The sequence below is a fragment of the Phocoena phocoena genome, chromosome 7 (genome assembly GCF_963924675.1).
Source record: "Phocoena phocoena chromosome 7, mPhoPho1.1, whole genome shotgun sequence".
NCBI lineage: Eukaryota > Metazoa > Chordata > Mammalia > Artiodactyla > Phocoenidae > Phocoena > Phocoena phocoena.
This window is the reverse complement of record NC_089225.1, coordinates 106,953,270-106,972,642: the sequence shown is the minus strand read 5'-3', so window position 1 is coordinate 106,972,642 and position 19,373 is coordinate 106,953,270. Positions and strand designations below refer to the sequence as shown.

The 19,373-nt window shown below is 48.0% G+C and overlaps 1 protein-coding gene across 3 annotated transcripts in view; it reads right to left on the bottom strand.

Annotated features, from left to right (window-relative positions):
* ARMC9 (armadillo repeat containing 9) overlaps positions 1-19,373 on the bottom strand; it is a 119,736-nt gene that overhangs the window by 63,847 nt on the left and 36,516 nt on the right. For all 3 annotated transcript variants that reach the window (XM_065881216.1, XM_065881219.1, XM_065881218.1), the window contains 4 exons: positions 13,744-13,778; positions 10,661-10,772; positions 7,300-7,392; positions 1,698-1,788 (listed from right to left, as the gene is read on the bottom strand). In XM_065881216.1, coding sequence (XP_065737288.1) covers positions 1,698-1,788; positions 7,300-7,392; positions 10,661-10,772; positions 13,744-13,778 — 331 coding nt within the window. The remainder of the gene's footprint in view (positions 1-1,697; positions 1,789-7,299; positions 7,393-10,660; positions 10,773-13,743; positions 13,779-19,373) is intronic.

Genomic DNA, 19,373 nt, shown 5'->3' with positions numbered 1-19,373 from the left:
CACCGTGTCCTTGTGCTGAGCACGGTCTTTTATCTACCTAAAATCTTTTTTTTTTTAAGATTTTTTTTGATGTGGACCATTTTTTGTTTTTAAAGCCTTTATTGAATTTGTTACTATACTGCTTCTGTTCTATGTTTTAGTTTTTTGGCCGTGAGGCATGTGGGATCTTAGCTCCCCGACCAGGGATTGAACCCACACCCCCTGCACTGGAAGGCAAAGTCCCAACCACTGGACCGCCAGGGAAGTCCCTACCCAAAATCTTGAACCCAAAAGTCAGATCACAAGGAAAAAGGGGGTGATGAATCTGTGTGTTATGAACCTCTTAGTCTTAACAATAGAGGCAGCCCAGTAGTGCTTTCTGGACACACCCAGAAGAAGTTAGGAACCATACCTGGGACCTCTTAGTCTTAACAATAGAGGCAGCCCAGTAGTGCTTTCTGGGCACACCCAGAAGAAGTTAGGAACCATACCTGGGACCCCATCACTAGCCTGTTGTGAACTTGTATCTTGATACAGATGACATTAATCTCAGACATAAAGTTCAACCATATTATATGAATGGTCTTCGGCACATACCCTGGCTTATCATAAAATGTTTGTTAAATGGCTGGAACAACAAACAAATGAATGAAAAGACTTCTGGAGTGTCATACAGTCACAATTTAAAACTCCCATTATTCGTGTTAAAAAGAGCTCAAACAAAGTAGAATTTATGGGAGGTAATGGCATTTTGTAAAATCATTTTGAATTAAATTATGGTGGCATGTTATTTTGGGAATTTTCAAATCCTCTTGATTTAAAAGGATTAGTGTTTTGAAAGACATGGTATAGTGCTTACTGGGATCACTTTATTTCACCAACCTTATTTGGCCTTAAGTAGAAAATGATAAAAAATGCATTACCTGCTATCTTGAGAGCAATCTAAAAAGTACTACGTTACAATACCAGAAAGTTTACAAAATAAAACCAAAGGCTAACAAAATAAACTCCCAAACCATCAAAATCTGCTCTGACGTAAGTTACAGCAATATGACAACAACTAAGTTTTTCAAAAGACCTTAGATGCATTAAACAGTAATAAACTGAGGAATCACATGTCACTGCTAAGAAACTTGGGGAAGAATGTGTTTTCACAGGGAAAAACACATCCACAAGACCTAGCTCTTCTCTTTGAAGGTATCAATGGAAAACAAAATGTTGCCTGCCGTATCAGTAAGCAAAGGATGTTGCAGCCATCAAGCCACTGCAGCCACTCTGGACGGTGAGCCCTGAGGAAGCTCAGGATGGAGACCAACGGGCTGCCCGCTGCCAAGCCCTCAGCCCCTGCAGCCACCCCCAGCGGTGCACCCTGAAGAGGTTCAGGATGGGAAAGCACAGGATATGGCCCTAGATCGCCGAGGTGCCTGTCAAAGGAATGATTTCAGTGAGCCCAGACTCTTGCATCATCCCGTGCACAGAAAAGTGCTGAATTCCTTAACTTGAGATGTCTGGTTTTCTTTAACGACAGTAAGCTTTTGATGCTCTGTCTACCTCAGCTTTGCTGCAAAAACTCTTTTATACCCTGGCTCCCCCCTTGCCTCTTCAGAGCAGTCCCTCTGAGCTAGGTAAGACGCTGCATCCGGGCTTAAGTCTTCAGAAAACATAATTCTCAGCTTTTCATCGTTTTCCCCTCAGTCGGCGAGGAGCTGCCGTCTCACCTTCTGCCAGGGATGCGAAAGCGTTGACGAGCCTGGCCGCGTACTGCCGCACCACCTCGCTCTCTGAGTGCAGCAGCTGCAGCACGCTCCTCTACGGGAGAAAAAAATAAACATTAAAAAAATATAATCAAAAGAGGGAAAGCAATGAAGTGAGAGAAAAGCGAGAGGGAAGCGTATGCCTCCTCTGCAGGTCTGCTGTCCTCTTCCTCTGAGTGAACTTATTAGAGGCGATTCGGTCTTGATTTCCAACTGACTTTTTTTCTGAGAGTTGGCAAAAAAAATATGTTTCTCAGTCTTCCAAATTTAGAAGAATCAATTATTCGAAGCACTCAGAATGGTGACCGGCACCGAGTAAGCAACACTACTTGCTATTACTGTGGCTGACGTCTTTCCAGGTAGAACAATTGATCCAACACTCGTCTAACTGCGCTCCCTCCAAAACCACCATAAAACTACAGTAAATGAAGGAGACAAATCTTCAAGGACAGAGAGGACAGCACAAGAAACTATAACAACACAGTCTTGGAATCATGAATGCAGGATGGTAACAAACTTAGCAGACCCGAGAACGCCAAGCGGGCAATGAGGAATCACCCAGCTTACGTCACGCAATCCTCAGAAGTCTCAAGAACTGGGGGGAAATCAAGAAGAAGGAATGAAAGCTGTGGAGGCAGCAGCTAGGTCCCCCCCGCACTGCTCCGGCACAGCTGTCCTCCCGTGCACCTCCCATCACACATCTGGGAGCGCTCTCTTTTGAGAGACACAAAAGGTCTCTGGACGGAGGGCAGCAGGCACAGGGGAGCAGGGCTGCCACACCAAAATGGAGCAGGAGTGGTGCCTAAAAGCAGGATAAATGCTCGACAGAGAGCCACCCCCATCCTCTTCCCCTACCTGGCTCTCGGAACACTGCCAACCAGACTGTTACCTTCTAGGCAGATTAGAAGACACTTCCTGGAGGAGAATGACCAGCCCTGGAAACAGGGAAAGAACTAAAGTTCCTGAAATCAGAGGTTCCCAACAGATGGCCCACCAGGGTCACCCTCAGTGGAGCTCTATGCCTACAGGCCTGACCCTCACCTTCAGAACGGCCAGTCAGCTTTTCAGTCCCTCCACTCTAAACATTAGGAGATAACCAAGGTCTACCAGGAACTCAAGGAAAGTTTCTAACGTGGAAAATAAGGCCAAAACAAATGGGGCAGGGGAGAGAAGCAACTTGGAGGAAATGAGACTGTGCAGGGAGAAGAAAACTAAAAATAGACAAAATTTGTCATTAATATCCTCAGAGAGATAACTGTATCCATGAAACAACAGAATGCTACAAAAAAACACAAAAAAGGGAAATGAAAAACTCTACAGGAGGGTTGGAAAATAAAGATGAGGAAATCTCCCAGAAAGTGGAACAAAATGAAAAACATGGAAAATATGAGAAAAAAGATAATTAGAGAACCAGTTCAAGAGGCCCAACATTCAGAAAGAATGAACAGAGAAAACAAGAGAGGAAATCATCAACAAAACAACTCAAGAAAAGTTCCCAAAACTAAAGTTGTCAGATTGAAAGGGGTCACAAAGTGCCCAAAACAGTGAATCAAACACACATCATGAAAGGCATCAATGGAAAATTCATTAACACTGGTGAAAAAGAAAAGATTCAACACGTTTCTAGAGAGAAAAAAACAGGCCACATACAAAGGGTCAGGAATTAGAATGGCTTGGGACTTTTCAACAGCAACACTGGAACCTAAAAGACAATGAAGCAATATCTTCAAAATTCTGAAGGATAATTATTTACAGCCCAGAGTTCTATACAAAGAATAACGATATTTTCAGACATACACAGTCTTGAAAAATATACTTCCCATCCATCCTTTTTCTAGAAGCTATTAACTAAAGGCTTCACCAAGAAGACAATATGGAATATTGGAAACAGAGATCCAATTCAGGAAAGGGCTGCAAGGAATCAACATACGTTTGGTGAAAAGAGATTTCTGGAAGGCAGCTGTGCCCCAGATGTGGAGGGCCACCAGTACAGGCTGAATGACTGACTCAGGAGAGTGACATACCAAAGGCTGTCATCCCCAAGATGCCTATTGCCACTGTACCATATTCATTTAGGTAAAATTTTTATTGAAATATAACATCCATTCAGAATATTGCCCAGATCATGAGTGTGCCGCTTGACGACACGTGGGTAACCGGTAGTCAAATCAAGAAACAGAACATTGGGCTTCCCTGGTGGTGCAGTGGTTGAGAGTCTGCCTGCCGATGCAGTGGACACGGGTTCGTGCCCCGGTCCGGGAAGATCCCACATGCCGCGGAGCGGCTGGGCCTGTGAGCCACGGCTGCTGAGCCTGCGCGTCCGGAGCCTGTGCTCCGCAATGGGAGAGGCCACAGCAGTGAGAGGCCCGCGTACAGCAAAAAAAAAAGAAACAGATCATTACCAAAGCCCCAGACACCCTTCCGGGGTCCCTTTCCAAATCAAGGGCAATATCTCTCCTGGCTTCTTATGTCGTAGGTTAGTTCTGTCCGTTTTTAAATTTTTTAATAAGTAAAGTCATGTAGTATGTATTCTTTTATGTCTGACTCTTTCATTCAGTATTATGTCTGTGAGAGTCATCCGTGTTGTATGCTGTGTGCTCCTTCCCATTGCTCAATACATCTCATTTTACAAATATATCCCAGTTGATTTATCCATTCTACTCTTGACGGGACATTTGGGTTATAGCCAGTGTTTTGATTCTTATAAATAGCACTGCTATGAGCATTCTTACACATCTTTTAGTTGAACGTATGGACACATTTCTGTTGGGGTTATACTTAGGAGTGGTTTTGCTAGGACACAGACTATGCAGTTTTAGCAAATACGGCCAGGGATCCAAAGTAGTGCACCATGTAACATATTTTCAAATAGAGTGCAAACTACCTGGGTAAGGCGAGCCCAGACTCATCCACACTTGGATACCCCTGCCCTTGTTCTGATGAAGCTCCAGCTCCCCCATTCACACCCTGCTGTGTGGATCAGCTGTGGAAAGTCTTTTCATCCCCACAGAAGTGTTCTCATGTGATCAGCTCCTGAGAGCTAGAAGTAGACGAGCGAGGCAAGCTTAAAAACCCAAATTACAGAGCGGCTCACCATTCCCCTTGGCCATACATATTGCTGCTGGATAACCAGGACCTGGCCTACCTTTCAGCCCTGCCAGAGGCCCTGTGCTTCCTGGGACTGTCTCCTGACTCTGATTACCAATGTCCCCAGAGGGGACCATTAAGAGCCCAGAGAAGCTACGTCTGATTATAATCCAGCAATGTTATTCATGTCATCTCCCCCAGGTGCCTTCATCTAACGTGGGAACAGTACCCTTCCCGTGCAGAGCAAGGTCTGTGCTTGCCACTCAGCAAACCCCAAATCAAACACTATATTGTTCAGGGTACACATGCAAATGAGGACACTACAAAGAAAAGCAAGGAACTGACTGAGACAAAAGCGAGGGTGTGCGCACTCACGTTCAATGCAGCGTTATTTACAACAGCCAAACGGTAGAGGTAACTCAAGTGTCTGTTGATCAATGGATAAACAAAACGTGGGAGATATATATATATATATATATATCTCCCAATTTATTTTGGTGTCATGGTAACACGGCACCCATATTTCCCAAGGAGTTCTCCTGCTCTGCAGATTCTCTGACATTTTAAGGTAACTCCAGCTCATTCCTTATTAAAAAAAATAAATAAGCGATAGCAATTAAAAATAATGACCTGAGGAAGATATGACATCTTCAGTGGCTATCAAGATTTCGGCATTTTGGGGCTTCCCTGGTAGCGCAGTGGTTAAGAATCCGCCTGCCAGTGCAGGGCACACAGGTTCGAGCCCTGGTCCGGGAAGGTCCCACATGCCACGGAGCAACTAAGCCCGTGCGCTACAACTACTGGAAGCACCACAATGAAGAGTAGCCCCCGCTCGCCGCAACTAGAGAAGGCCTGCCTGCAGCAACAAAGACCCAACGCAGCCAAAAATAAATTAAAATAAAATTTAAAAAAAAAAAAAAAGATTTCGGCATTTTGACAAATATCATATATCACAAAACCTAAGACACCTTTCATCGGAGGACATATTATTTTTTTTATATATTACCAAGAAAGAAAAAAGCACTGCAAGGTAAACTGTAACAGGCCGTCGGCTATTAGATACACCCCAGTTTCGGAAATGCTAAAATGGGGGGAGAAATTACTTCTTAGATTCAATGAAATATCACAGTTCAGAAAGAATCAGTATTGAATCCACTCTTTGAATTCGAGTTCGTTCAGTCATGACAGTGTATCTTCAGCTGCTTCGTGTCTTATAGGCTGGTTTCCGTGCCATTGCAAATACCAACAGAAAAGAAAAGGAAAAGAAAATAAGAATTTGAGGGACTTATTTTTCATACTTAACTGTTTCATGGGAACAATATGATCGTGTACAAAGAAGAAACTCAAAACCCTTAAATGCTGTCGCCTGTGCACACAACAGATTACGCGCAACAAGCTTTCTCCAGGGCTGTTTCATCAGCGATCCCGAGAGGTATTGATACTGCACTCAGGGCACACACTGTGAAGCCTAACAGTAGGGAGATGAAGTTTTTAGGGCATTTTGGATGAAACTGAAATAATGAGATGCAGTATCTTCTCTGCATAGGGCATGTTCAAGCTGTCGATCCTCCTTCGGTAGGAGGCCAGGTGCTGAGAACCCTGGGGAAGAGGGATGAGGAGGCGGGAGGAGGACTCCTCCGAGCTGGGCCCTGGGTTAAGTTCTTCCCACACGTGACCGCATGCAGCCATCCCAACGACCTCACGAGGCAGGTGATGGCCCCTTCTTGGTGGTGGAAATCTCCCTGAGACTGAGAAATTTGCTTAAGGGTGTCTGGCCAATAGCCGGTGGGGCAGAGATTTGAAACCAGTTTACCTCCCTCTAAACCCCATACTTTTCCCACTGCACCATTAGACCTATCTGGTCCAAAGCTATATACAAAAAGTGTTGAAGACACTTTTTTTTTTTTCGGTACGCGGGCCTCTCACTGCTGTGGCCTCTCCCGTTGCGGAGCACAGGCTCCGGACGTGCGGGCTCAGCGGCCACGGCTCACGGGCCCAGCCGCTCCGCGGCACGTGGGATCTTCCCGGACCGGGGCACGAACCTGTGTCCCCTGCATCGGCAGGTGGACTCTCAACCACTGTGCCACCAGGGAAGCCCAAGACACTTTTTAAGTCAGGCCCAGATGAAAACAACTTGAATCTGCTCACCTGCCTTGCCCCTTGTAAGTCATGCTGAGTTTTCAGGACTCATGGTAAGCAGTGGGGTGAGGGAAAGAGCAGGGAATTTGAGAAAAGGAAAAATGGCAGGAAAGGGCTCCGGAGTTGAATCAAGCAGTACTAGCTTGTTTAGGACTCTGCATTAGAAGTGAAAAGTGGGCCAGTGTCCAGGGTGGACGGCAGATTTTGGAAGCTAACAGAAGCCCCAGGCTGACATACAGTCACTACGATGAAGATATGCATAGAAATGAAAGCCTCCTCCTTCTAAGATCCTTCCCAGAAATGCAGGCCCTGGCTGGGCGCTGGCCCCTCTCTCACCCACCTGGCTATGGCTGTGACAGTCCAAGAGGTCGTTGCTGATGTAGGCCTGCAGAACGGTCTCCCTCTGCTCTCCAGGGTGCGATGTGGTCAAGCGCTAGAATGAAGAAAAACAAGGGCAACAGGACCCAAGTGTCGATGTGGAGGAAACTGTTCCCACAGCTGGCAGCACCAGTAACTATGCATTTCACCAAACAAGGTGAGTAATACCCAGCCGGGTGGCCAACCAGCCAACAAGTCAGCTAACAAAAAATTACAACGTACTTCTGAATGGGCGATGCAGGAGTCAGCTTACACATGTAACCTCCAGAGCAGTGAAGGATTGTATTGGACTGGACTGTAAGGAGCAGATAAGAGACAGCACACCAATGCCTGGAGAGGGCTTTTTTTTTTTTTTGTCGTAAGTGGCTCAAGAGTTGGTACCCGAAGGACGAGCAGACTATTGGGCAGCACGGGGGGATGTGAGCGCAGTGGGGGCTGGGGACGTGTGGTCCAGCCGAGGGGGGTGTGAAAACACAGGGTGCCTTTGCGTGGTGCCCGACGGGGGGGCCGTGAATGAGCGCCAGGCGCACAGAGCAGACCCATCCCACAGGGGCTGGCGCAGCAGCACTGCGGATACTGTGTGTGTGTGTGCGTGCGCGCGTGTGGCACCCCTGGCACCGCCCTCTTTGCATACGGTCCTCTCTTCCCCCGGGGCCTCCCTCCTTGGCCGCAGCGGGTCCCACCTCTCCGGGACACCGGCCTCTCAGGACCTCCACCTCTGGGTTCCGGACAGTCTGCTGCTCTTCCCACCTTCTCACCCACGGGCTTTACACGGTCAGAGGGGCTGCCGCCCTTCTGGTGAGTTCGGAGGCTACTGCTGGGCTGGGGTGGAGGGGTGAGGGGCTGGAGGGGTCTCAGACAGAATTACAAGGATCTCTTTATTTTTCCTGCTTGTTCTATGACATTCATTCAGCAAAGGAACATCCTGTCTCGCCAAGAGGCTTAATAGCATGGACCGATAGCAAGTGCCCGGCGGATAATCGAAGAAAGGGAGGCTGGTAACTGGAGCAGCGGCAAACCTCCAGGCAGGGACAGCCACTAGCGGTTACTCACGCCACCCCACCCACTCTAGTCAACAAAACCAGAGCAGACACACTGGCCCCAGGACTCCTCCTGCTGATCCTGGAGCGTCCTCAGAGTGCTCCTCCAGACCACATTCCCAGAAGCACTGCCAACCATCAGAGTGCAAGTGCTTTCCAGAGAGATGGGGAAATCACTCAGAGGCATTTGGACGTCAAGATAACCTGAAATTTGGGGATCCATGAAGGGGTTTGACGCTATTTCAAGGTGAATTAGAATCGATTGTTCAGTTAAAGAGTGAACCAGGGACTTTTCTGGTGGCGCAGGGGTTAAGAATCCGCCTGCCGATGCAGGGGACACGGGTTCGAGCCCTGGTCCGGGAAGATCCCACATGTCGCAGAGCAACTAAGCCCGTGCGCCACAACTACTGAGCCTGTGTGCCACAACTACTGAGCCTGCACTCTAGAGCCGCATGCCACAACTACTGAAGCCTGCGCGCCTAGAGCCCATGCTCTGCAGCAAGACAAGCCACTGCAATGGGAAGCCCACGCACCGCAGCGAAGCGTAGCCCCCGCTTGCCACAACTAGAGAGAGCCCAATAAGTAAATAAACTGTACTCCAATAAGAAAAAAAAAAAAAAAAAAGAGTGAACCAGTGTTGACTTAGGCCAGCAGTTCTCAAAATGTAGTCTGGGGAACCCTGGGGATCTAGAAGGGTTCCCCATACTACACTTGGAGAGTCCCTTCAGGGTAGTCTAGAAGGTCACAATTATTTTCATAATAATACTAAGGCATGTTTTGTCTTTTTAATGATCAGCCTCTCAGAGGTCATATGAAGTGTGATAGATACTGTGACAAACTTAATGTAGAGGCAGAGATGAGAATCCAGCTGCCCTCCATTAAGCCAGACATTAAAGAAATTTATAAAAGTGTAAAACAATGTCAGTCTTCTCACTAATTTTTTTTTTAGTTTGGAAACTAGTTATTTTTCATAAAAAATATGTTATGTTATGTCCTCGGTTTATTACTGTTCATCTTAAATGAATTAATAAATATATATTTTATGTTTTCTCAGCTTCAACTTCTAATACTGTGAAATTTTGGTAGATAAAATTTACATAAACAAGGGCTCCCCTGGTGGCACAGTGGTTGAGAGTCCACCTGCCGATGCAGGGGACACAGGTTCGTGCCCCGGTCCGGGAAGATCCCACATGCCGCAGAGCGGCTGGGCCCGTGAGCCATGGCCGCTGAGCCTGCGCGTCCGGAGCCTGTGCTCCGCAACGGGAGAGGCCACAGCAGTGAGAGGCCCGCGTACTGCAAAAAAAAAAAAAAAAAAAAAAATTTACATAAACAAAAGCTCTTTGGGTTCCTCAGTAATTTTTGACAGTGTCAAGAGGTCTGGGACCAGAAAGCTTGAGACCACTGCCTTAACTGTGATCAATCTGAAAATTGGCGAGAAAAGCAACCATTTATTTATTTAAACGAAGGCTTTTTTTCTTTTTTCTTTTTTTCTGGCTGCGCGCGTGGCTTGCGGGATCTTAGTTCCCTGACCAGGGATCGAACCTGTGCCCCTTGCAGGGGAAGCATGGAGTCCTAACCACTGGACCACCAGGGAATTCTCAGAAAAGCAACTATTTAGATTACACTCTATTTTCCTTAAAGACTTGTTAATAAGTTTTCACCCTTGATGCCTGCTCGTGTGGCTGTGGGGGAATACCTAAATCCAGAGGTGTCTGCGGGGGTCAGTGTGAGCGGGACTCGTGCTCTAAAACACTGACACCACCAGCTGTGAGTCTGGCTCAGGGCCAGGGAAGGGCCAGATGCCAGGACGTCTCCGGGGCCTTGAAACTACATGTACCAAATCATCATGTATCAAATCATCGAGTGAAGGCAATGGCAGCTGTGACGCCAACATAGGGGTTTTTTAAAAGAGACCACAGTGATCTTCAGAAGCTGCTTTTCATTTCCACTCTTGGTGTCAGCAGGAAGCATGAAGAAAGATTTTGAGAAGATGGGTTAAAAGATACAGGTAAGGCAGCCAGACAAGAAAACCAGCATGGTCTTTTTTTTTTTTTCTCGGTACCTGGGCCTCTCACTGTTGTGGCCTCTCCTGTTGCGGAGCACAGGCTCCGGACGTGCAGGCTCAGCGGCCATGGCTCACGGGCCCAGCCGCTCCGCGGCACGTGGGATCTTCCCGGACTGGGACACGAACCCGTGTCCCCTGCATTGGCAGGCGGACTCTCAACCACTGCACCATCGGGGAAGCCCCTTTTTTTTTTTTAACTTCAAGAAAAAGGTACTTACCCAGCGCAGAGCCTGCAACAAGAAGGCTTTCAAGCGGTCACTCCCCCAAATCAAATCCTTCTTCAGTTTCTCATAATCCAAGGAGGGCAGTAATGGGACATCCTTCAATTTCCTACTCAGCAACACAAGTTCAAAGAGAAAGAACAGAGCAAAAGGGCATGTTCATCACACCTCCTGAGTATCATGACAGTCTCACCTAGAGCTGCTCTGACACACTGGACGGGCAGTGGCCCACTTGCTCTCCGCGCTCCTGGTGTTAACTCCAGGCCTTCACCAAGAGGGCTGGGTTCCAGGCCCCCCACCCCAGCTTCAACGGGCTCAGCTCTGTCTCTTCTGTTGCATGTACCAGGGTCTATATAACACTTTTCCTAAAACAAGGAGTCTCGGCCTAATGGGATTAGATACCAGCACATTCACAATAGGCCAGGGCTCCACACCATGGGGATGAAATCACCTTGGAGGCCTCATAGAATCTTGAGTTCTATTTAGAACCCTGAGCAAAGTTCAAAGCTTATTAGTTTCAGCAGGCTACCCTAGGGTCCTCCCTAAAAACCTGAAGCCACTGTCCCTCTCAAGCCTGACGGACTGGCTTGGGGGGATGTGAAGGACAGAACAGGGGTCAGAAAACAACCGTGAAGAGGAGGTGCACAGCCGACCCTCCCTCCGGGAGGTAGGAGGGTGTGGCCAGGAAGCGGCAGTGGGGACGTGCCAGTGAGACAGGTAGTAAGTAGGGCAATTTGCAAACCCTCCTCAGGAGGACTCCGAGTCAGACCTCAGGCGAAGGCAGGTTTCAGCTAAGAGAGACCGCTGTTCAGAGATCTACACGGTGCAGATGACCCAACACCTGCATCTGGCTGGCCAGAAACAAAAGGGACCACCTCAGATGCCTTGTCACTAAAACAAGTAGCTTCACATTTTGTTCTGTTGAATAGAAGAAGATTGGAGTGTATAGAAAAATTGAAAACTGAATGAGGTCTGTACTGTCTCCATGTTAATTTCCTCGTTTTGCTGTTGTACTACAGTCAGATAAGATGTCACCACCTTATCCGAGACACTGAGGGACTCAGCTTCCTATGAATCTATCATTATTTCAAAATAAAAAAACTAAGAACAAAACAAAATATGATTCTTCTAATACTGTGCAGAGAATATTAATATTAAATGAGAATTCATGAAGAACTGAGTGAAAAGACTAAAGCTCTAGGGTTTCATTTGTTTTTAAGGGTGGAGTAAAAACTGAGCTAATACCTCTGGGAGGTAGGATTTGGGGTTCTCTAAATTTTCTTCTTCATGTTTCTATAGACTCAAATTTTCTATAATGAGCATGTATTACTTACATTATAGGAAAAAATTAAATGATAGGTTTTTTTTTGGTTTTTTTTTTTTTTGCCACGCCACGCAGCTTGCAGGATCTTAGTTCCCCGAGACCACGGATCGAACCCGTGCCCTCAGCAGTGAAAGCGCACAGTCCTAACCACTGGACCGCCAGGGTGTTCCCTTAAGGTTAGTTTTTAAAAGAAAAAATGAGATCCTCTTATAGGGCCTGGAAGAAAAAGCCAGAAAAGAGGGCATCGAATGGGGTCTCAGTTAACACTCCTGGGGAGGAGCGTCAGAGTCTTCTATTTAATATAGTAAATGGTAAACCTCTGTACATGGCACATTGATTATTTTTATTTTTTTCCAGAGGCAGATACTATTGTGAGTTTAAAAATTAATACAAATACTTAAAAAAAATTCCAGTTATAAATAACTGGTCAGTATTCTTCAAAAGTGTCAAGGCCTCGAAAGACAAAGACCGAAGAATGATTTCAAACTAAAGGAAACTAAGACATGACAAGACTAACGTGTGATCCTAGATTGAACCCCAGACCAGAGAAAGGACGTAATGGAACAACTGATAGAATGTGAATAAGCCCTGCAGACTAGAGGACAGTACTTTTTCAGCATTAATTTTCTGATTTTGATAACTGCACTGGGCTTGTGTAAAATATTAACACTGGGGAATCTGGGTGAAGGGTATACGGGAATTCTTTGTTCTATTTTTGCAACTCTGAAATTATTTCAAAATGAAAAAAAGTTTTAATTTAAAATGCAAACAGGCTCTTTCTCTAGACAAAAAAAGTTCCATTTGTAAAGCCAAGTTTGATAATGTTCCATAGCTGGGGAGCTTCTACTCAAAGGAGGAAAAACGGTCATGTATATTTAGGCCATATTTACTTGCCAATAATGGCAATATTACTAAGTTGCTCGGCTATCCCCCATTTCTGTGGTCCAGCCACTCTCCTACAGTCCATGAGGAAACTGAGGTACAGACAGGTTATAAAAATGGTCCAAGGTCACAGAGCCGGTGGCAGAGGGGGGTTTTAACCCCGGCAGTCCGTGCTCACAAGCACTGCATTCTACAGCCACCATCTGAAGTGAACAGAGTGCAGGGTTAATGTCAGACTCGGGCAGGACCGAGGGAAGGAGGAATGTCGTATCGACCGCAGGCGTCTTGGTAATATCATAGCACCCTCCAATCCCCACCACCACCCAAGGCTGGCTCAGAGGGTCACCGGAACCCACCCTAGTCCTCGTGTCCATGCCAAAGGTTCTCAACTTCCCCGCTAGTGCAACACATATGCCTGGTGAAGCCCCCGTGCATCAGATACCCCCGCGGGGGACAGCCTGGCTGACTTGGATAGGAATGCCCCAGCGCACACAGAGCTACCCTGTGGCCCTGGTCACAACGTGACTCAGGAGAGAACATAAAACTTAGACATTGCAACGTTCTGTTGACTGCCGTATGACGGGAGGTTAAACTGATTTCCGTAGAATATTATAGGAACAATTCAACAACTTTTTCCATTCGATGCTACCTCACCAACGTAAATAGAACTGACTTTAAAAGATACTTTCGTAAGTATTTTGTAAGTATTACTTATGATTACTGGTATTTCCTTTAATGCCCACATGTAGCTTCAGCTTAATCAAAGGAATTCGTCTAAGCGAGGCGGTTAAGAGCTTTTATTAAAACTGTTTTGAATTTCAGTTTTACCCATAGCTATTCTCCTTAATAACAATTCCTAAGAGTAGTTACTTACACGGGTGCCAAGGAGGCTCTTAACATGGTTGAAGCCTGAGGGGGGAGGGGGAGAGAAGGAAAGAGATCGTGTTAGACACTGACCGCAATGCATTAATCCCAAATCACTGTAACGGCACAGAACCAACGGATTTGCAAAGTGTTTCATCCACCAGGATTCTCCAACCATAATCGTATATGATTTAAAAATTAGCCCAAGTCCAAGTTTAGTAATACCCTACTGATGCATTTCCCAAGCCACCCACCTTTGGCTTGTTGCTACTCCACTCCAAGCAGCAGTCTATAAGAAAAAGGGTGGGTTCGCCCTGACCAAGCTCCCAGAGGAACTTAAAGCTGCCTAGTCAAAGACATCATAAAGAACAAAAGCAATGAAAATCAGTTTATTATCCTGGTTTTCTTCTTTATTAAGATTTTATCTTTGAGTATACAAAGAACACATGCACTTGGCACCAAGTCGCTCTAGAGGTGTTTATGGAAAAAATTCACAATCCCCCTCCCACCCTACCCCCTTTTAATCCTGCCTATAGGCCAAATCACTGCCTACTTTATGGGCACGTCCCATTTATTGTTTTGTTTTTGCTACTACAGCAACGTGGTATTCAGCATGTACCAAAATAGAGAAACCACCAAATGCTGTGAATGACACTTGTTTGGATGGACTCAAACCAACCGTAAAAGACATTTTGAGAAAACACGGGAAATGTGAAAATGGACTGCACTGGTGTTACATGATACTAAGGAATTAGTATTAATTATATTCGGCACTGTGGTTACGTTTTTTGAAGCCCTTATCTGTTAGAGATGTATATTGAATTATTTATAGGTAAAATGATAGAATGTTTGGAATTTGTCTAAAAGAACTCTAGGGGACAAAAGTAAGTAGAGGCGAAGAGAGGAAGTCTCAGCCGTCTGTGGAGCCCTTCCCGAAGGGGCAGGCAGTAGCACTCAGTTCCCTCTATGTCACCACAACCCTCGAACGGAACATTATCCACGCTGATCATATTGAACTGTGATCATTTTGCAGCCATTTCTGTGTCTTTCTCCTTTAGCAGGCATGGAGTTTCACAAGGGCTGGAGATATAGCACCTGCATGTCCCTAGCACCTGGCACAGTACCTGGACCACAGAGGCACTCAATCAACATTTATTTGTTGAATGCATGAATGAAGATTGACTTCCAAAAGTGGGCACTCCAGAATACTTGACTGATTTACTAAATGTAATAAATCGGCCACGTTCTCAACTGCTTCCCTTCGCAGTATTTACAGATCCCCATATTCTCACCTTGAAGACCGAAAACCCGGCTTTTAAATGGTTCATGACCATGTATGATCTTGTAACTTTTAACCTTTGACTTTTCCTTTTCTTTTCTGGCCACACTGTGCAGCTTGTGGGATCTTAGTTCCCCGACGAGGGACTGAACCCACGCCCTCGGCAGTCAGAGCTCGGCGTCCTAACCACTGGACTGCCAGGGAATTCCCTTTCCTTTCTTTTTTTTTTTTTAAACCCTTGACTTTTCAAAAATTAATTACTTGTTATTCCTGTTATTGGCTTAAACAGCAAGGAGCTCAGAACATTGTTTGAAATGTCATCTAAATGACTTGTCTAACACATTAAGGGGATCAAGGAGCCAGTAATGTGGTCAATGAAGGACACAGCCATAGTAAAACACTCGCATAATATATACACAAGAGAAAAATATTTTAAAGTTAGTGATATTGGCTACTTCATATTTCCACAAATAAAATTCACTTACATACAACTCCCTCTTTTCATAATTAAGAAAATGTTCTCGGGCTTCCCTGGTGGCGCAGTGGTTGAGAGTCCGCCTGCTGATGCAGGGGACACGGGTTCGTGCCCCGGTCCGGGAAGATCCCACATGCTGCGGAACGGCTGGGCCCGTGAGCCATGGCCATTGAGCCTGTGCGTACGGAGCCTGTGCTCCGCAACGGGAGAGGCCACAACAGTGAGAGGCCCGCGTACCGCAAAAAAAAAAAAGAAAGAAAAAAGAAAAGAAAGTGTTCTCTATCTTTTAAAACACTGATTTTTTTCTCTTTTGCTAAATTCTATATCATTCTATTTGCCCTGTGAAGAAATTAATTGAAAAGCAGTAATAACTGACCCTTTCATGAGAAGAGCCAGTACGTTAAACAGTACTGAGACTTTACTATTCAATCAAGTAAATAAAAATTTTCTTTTAAAGCTGGCAATGAGCTGAGGGGAGAATGACCCAGCCTGCTCCTAACGAGGGAGGAAGGTGTGGTATTTCATTCAGTAAGTACTGACTGCCCACCATCTAACAGGCCTCTGCTAGGCACCGCTGAAATCGGTGGGCAAGGCAAAAGCCCTCTTCTCAGAGAGCTTGCAATCCAGTGGGCAGAATCAATGATCAAATAAACCTCCGTGCCTCATCTGCAAGATGGTGGCAATGCTATACCAGTGGGTGCAGATGCCAACAAGAGCGCATGGAAGTCAGCATAACTTCCCCTCTTTTCTGCCTGTCCACGCTGAGCTCCCAGTGCTCACGGGGATGCTAGAGCTGAGAGGTACTGGGCGTAAGTTATGAAGTAGAAGTTGACCTGAACATTGACACCCAAGTATAAATTTGCCCATGGAATGGAGAACTCACAGCGGGCGACGGCTACCACTTCCTTCTTAGGTGGAGGCGTTAATAAGAATGCTCGAGCACTCAGGGGGCTGCTCTGATCTGTTGACTAACCTTTACCTTGGATTGGATTTCTAAAGGTCACTGCCATCAGCTGCGGGCACTGCTCTGCGCGTAGGCGGGGTGGACACAGCTACCACAGTCTGGCTAAGGAAGAAAAGCCCCAGGAAGAGAAAGCTGGGAGAGGCCCCAGAATCATCATCAGTTGGAATAATTTCCCTTTCAAGGTGACTCTGGCTTTTGAGTATGGACGACAAGCCCAGGGAGCATCCCCTCGCTAAGGAGGCCCTGACCGCAGCCCCGGTGGGCGCTGTGTGAGTTCCGGGATTCTACGCTGGCACTCAGAGTAAGGCCCCCAAGGCCTGGGGCACCAGGAGGAGGCCGGCGCCCCGGCCCCGGCGGACGTGGGCGCAGAGGGGCGGCGCTTTCCACTGGGCAAGCACGGTGTGAACATGCGGCAGCCCCTTCCGGGCACAGGTAGAGGCCAGTGGAATGAGGAACGTATGCACCTGTCGGCTAGTCACTGAGCGCCTGTGCCGTGCCGGGCTCAGGGCAAGGCTCTCTGCAACGCTTGGATGCGGGGGAACTGAACAGCTACCGAAGCCGAGAGTAAACACGCAGAACTACGGCCCCACCCCTTCCCAGCTGCAGGCAAGGAAGCGGAGCCCGGCCCTCGGGGTCATGGTGTGGGCGAGGGCATTACTGGGGCCACACGAGCCTGGGACCACTCTTGGTGACAAGAGCAGGATGAGGGACTTTGCTAATGACGCATGACGTCAGGAAGCGTGCTTAGAGAAACCGGGAGGAGGTGTGACGTGGCGAGAGTGTCCCTGGGTCACGAGCGACTGGAGGTGGACTGGGTTGGCAGGGGCCTGTCACTGCGGGACTTCTCCGGGGAGTTTGGTGTACGGCTGAGGGCCGTGAATCTCAGTACCAAGCGTGTCTCAAACTTGTGACATCAACAAGGTTGCTTGGGGACGGGGACATCCCATGGGACTGGCTTCAACGCACACAGGAGCAGCGGGTGTGCACAGCCCAGGGAGGGCCAGAAAGAAGGAGCCTCACCGACGCCAGCAGTGGCTGCGAGCCCCAGGGCGACAGGAAGGCCCCGACTGGAGCCAGAAACCTCCTCGGACCAGGCTGGTCCACTGCCAGCCCTTCTTCCCTGGCCCCGCTCAACGTGGGACTAACGCTGAACCTGGGGGCCGCCTCTGCGGTGCAGGACAAAGGCAGGACCCTTGTCAGGCGACCTCATGGGGAACGGTCACCAGGAGAGGTTAAGTCACCACTGTGGGAAACCTGAGGAAATGTGTGTTGGCCACGCGACAGAGAGGCAACGGGAGCCAGGGACCCAGAGGGACATCCCCGCCACATGGCCAAGGGAGGCTGCTATGGCCAGCTCTGTAACAGGAAGGGGTACGGACACAACTCGAAAACGCAGGGTTGTGACTGCAGAAGGGGAGCGCTGGAATGGAAAACTGTGCAAATGAGATCTGGAAGTGGCGCTATGTGTGCGCGTGGCGTGGGCGCGCCCAGTGTCTGAACCCTCGGCCTTGCCTCACCCCCCCACAGCCTGAAGGCATCTGAGAGCCTGGGGCCGGGCAAGGTGCACAGCAACGCGCACACCTGGGGAGGTGCCAGGGGCTGGGGCGCTGGGGCTTCTTGGGGTTTCTGAGACCTGAGTCAGGCCTGGAGAGACAGATGCGCATGAGATCATGGAGGGCTGGGGACTCCATGCTGAACAGGTCAGACCGGAAGCGATGACAGGTATTAAGCAAGGGAGTAACCAGATGGGATTCCTGTATGTACCTGAAGCCTGAGGGCATAAGTAAATAAATAAGACACAACCAGAAAGGTCACTCCAGCTCCCATGTGAATGAGCCATCAGAAATCTAAGAGTTTTGAGACTGAGACCAGTCAGGAAATGTTGCTTTAAGCCAGGACAGAAAGAGGGAGAGCCTGAACAGACACAAAGCAACAGAGGCCGGGCAGGAGGGAGGAAGCCCGCCCAGATCCCCACGGCCACCTGAGCACAGGGCAGAGGAAAGGGAAGAGCCTCGGGTGACTCCTGGGGTTCCCTGGAGTGCCATTTGCTGAGACAGAAACACAGGAGGGAAATCACCTGTGTGGAGGAAAAGATGAGCCTGGGTCGGGACACGGAAAGTGTGACGTGCCTGTCAGACATTCACGGGGAGAAGGCCGGTAAGTCTGGGTTTGGAGGTCGGGGAAAAGGTCTGAGCTAATGGCACAGTTACCCTCTGCCGATCACGGTCCTACCGACTGATGAGACCAAAGGTATTCAACCCTCACATCAGCAGAGTCAGTTCAGGTACGTGACAGGCACTGGTGTATGAGGTGTGGTAGGGAGAGGGGAACCAGGTGTGCAACTCCCCCTCCTCGATACACAGAGCACTGGGCCCAGAAAGGCTGCCTCGAAATGCAGTGGCAACATGGGGAAAGGGCAGGCGTCCTGCCAAGACTTAAGCAAGCCACCGAAGGGAGAACGCCAAGGCTGAAGAGGCTGGACTTCATTTGCAGAGCCACAGTCCACACAGCAGGAAGCTTCGGGAAGTACCCTCCTTAGCAGAATAGTGCCACAGCGAGGCTTCCTGAACAACTGTACGAGGCCACCTCCCCAAAGGGTCACCGCCACCCCCGCCACCCCCACCCCCCGCCCCTGCAGGTTTTCACTGCTAACAAAGATGGTTGATTTTGGAAGTAGACGCCTCCTAAGATTCACATGTCCTGGGCCTTTAATAGATTTAATGCTATCACGCCGGGAAGTACCGTAACTTGCATTTCCAGGGCGGCCTACCTGGAGTCGAGGAAGAAAGGGAGGGTCAATTCCCCAAAGAGCCATTTTTCCAATAAGGATGGGTTTAAATGGAAACTTTCCCATCCGATGAATCACAAACCTACAGGCGCCACAGGGTGGGACTTGGGACTCAACCGGGGGCTGTGCTCAGA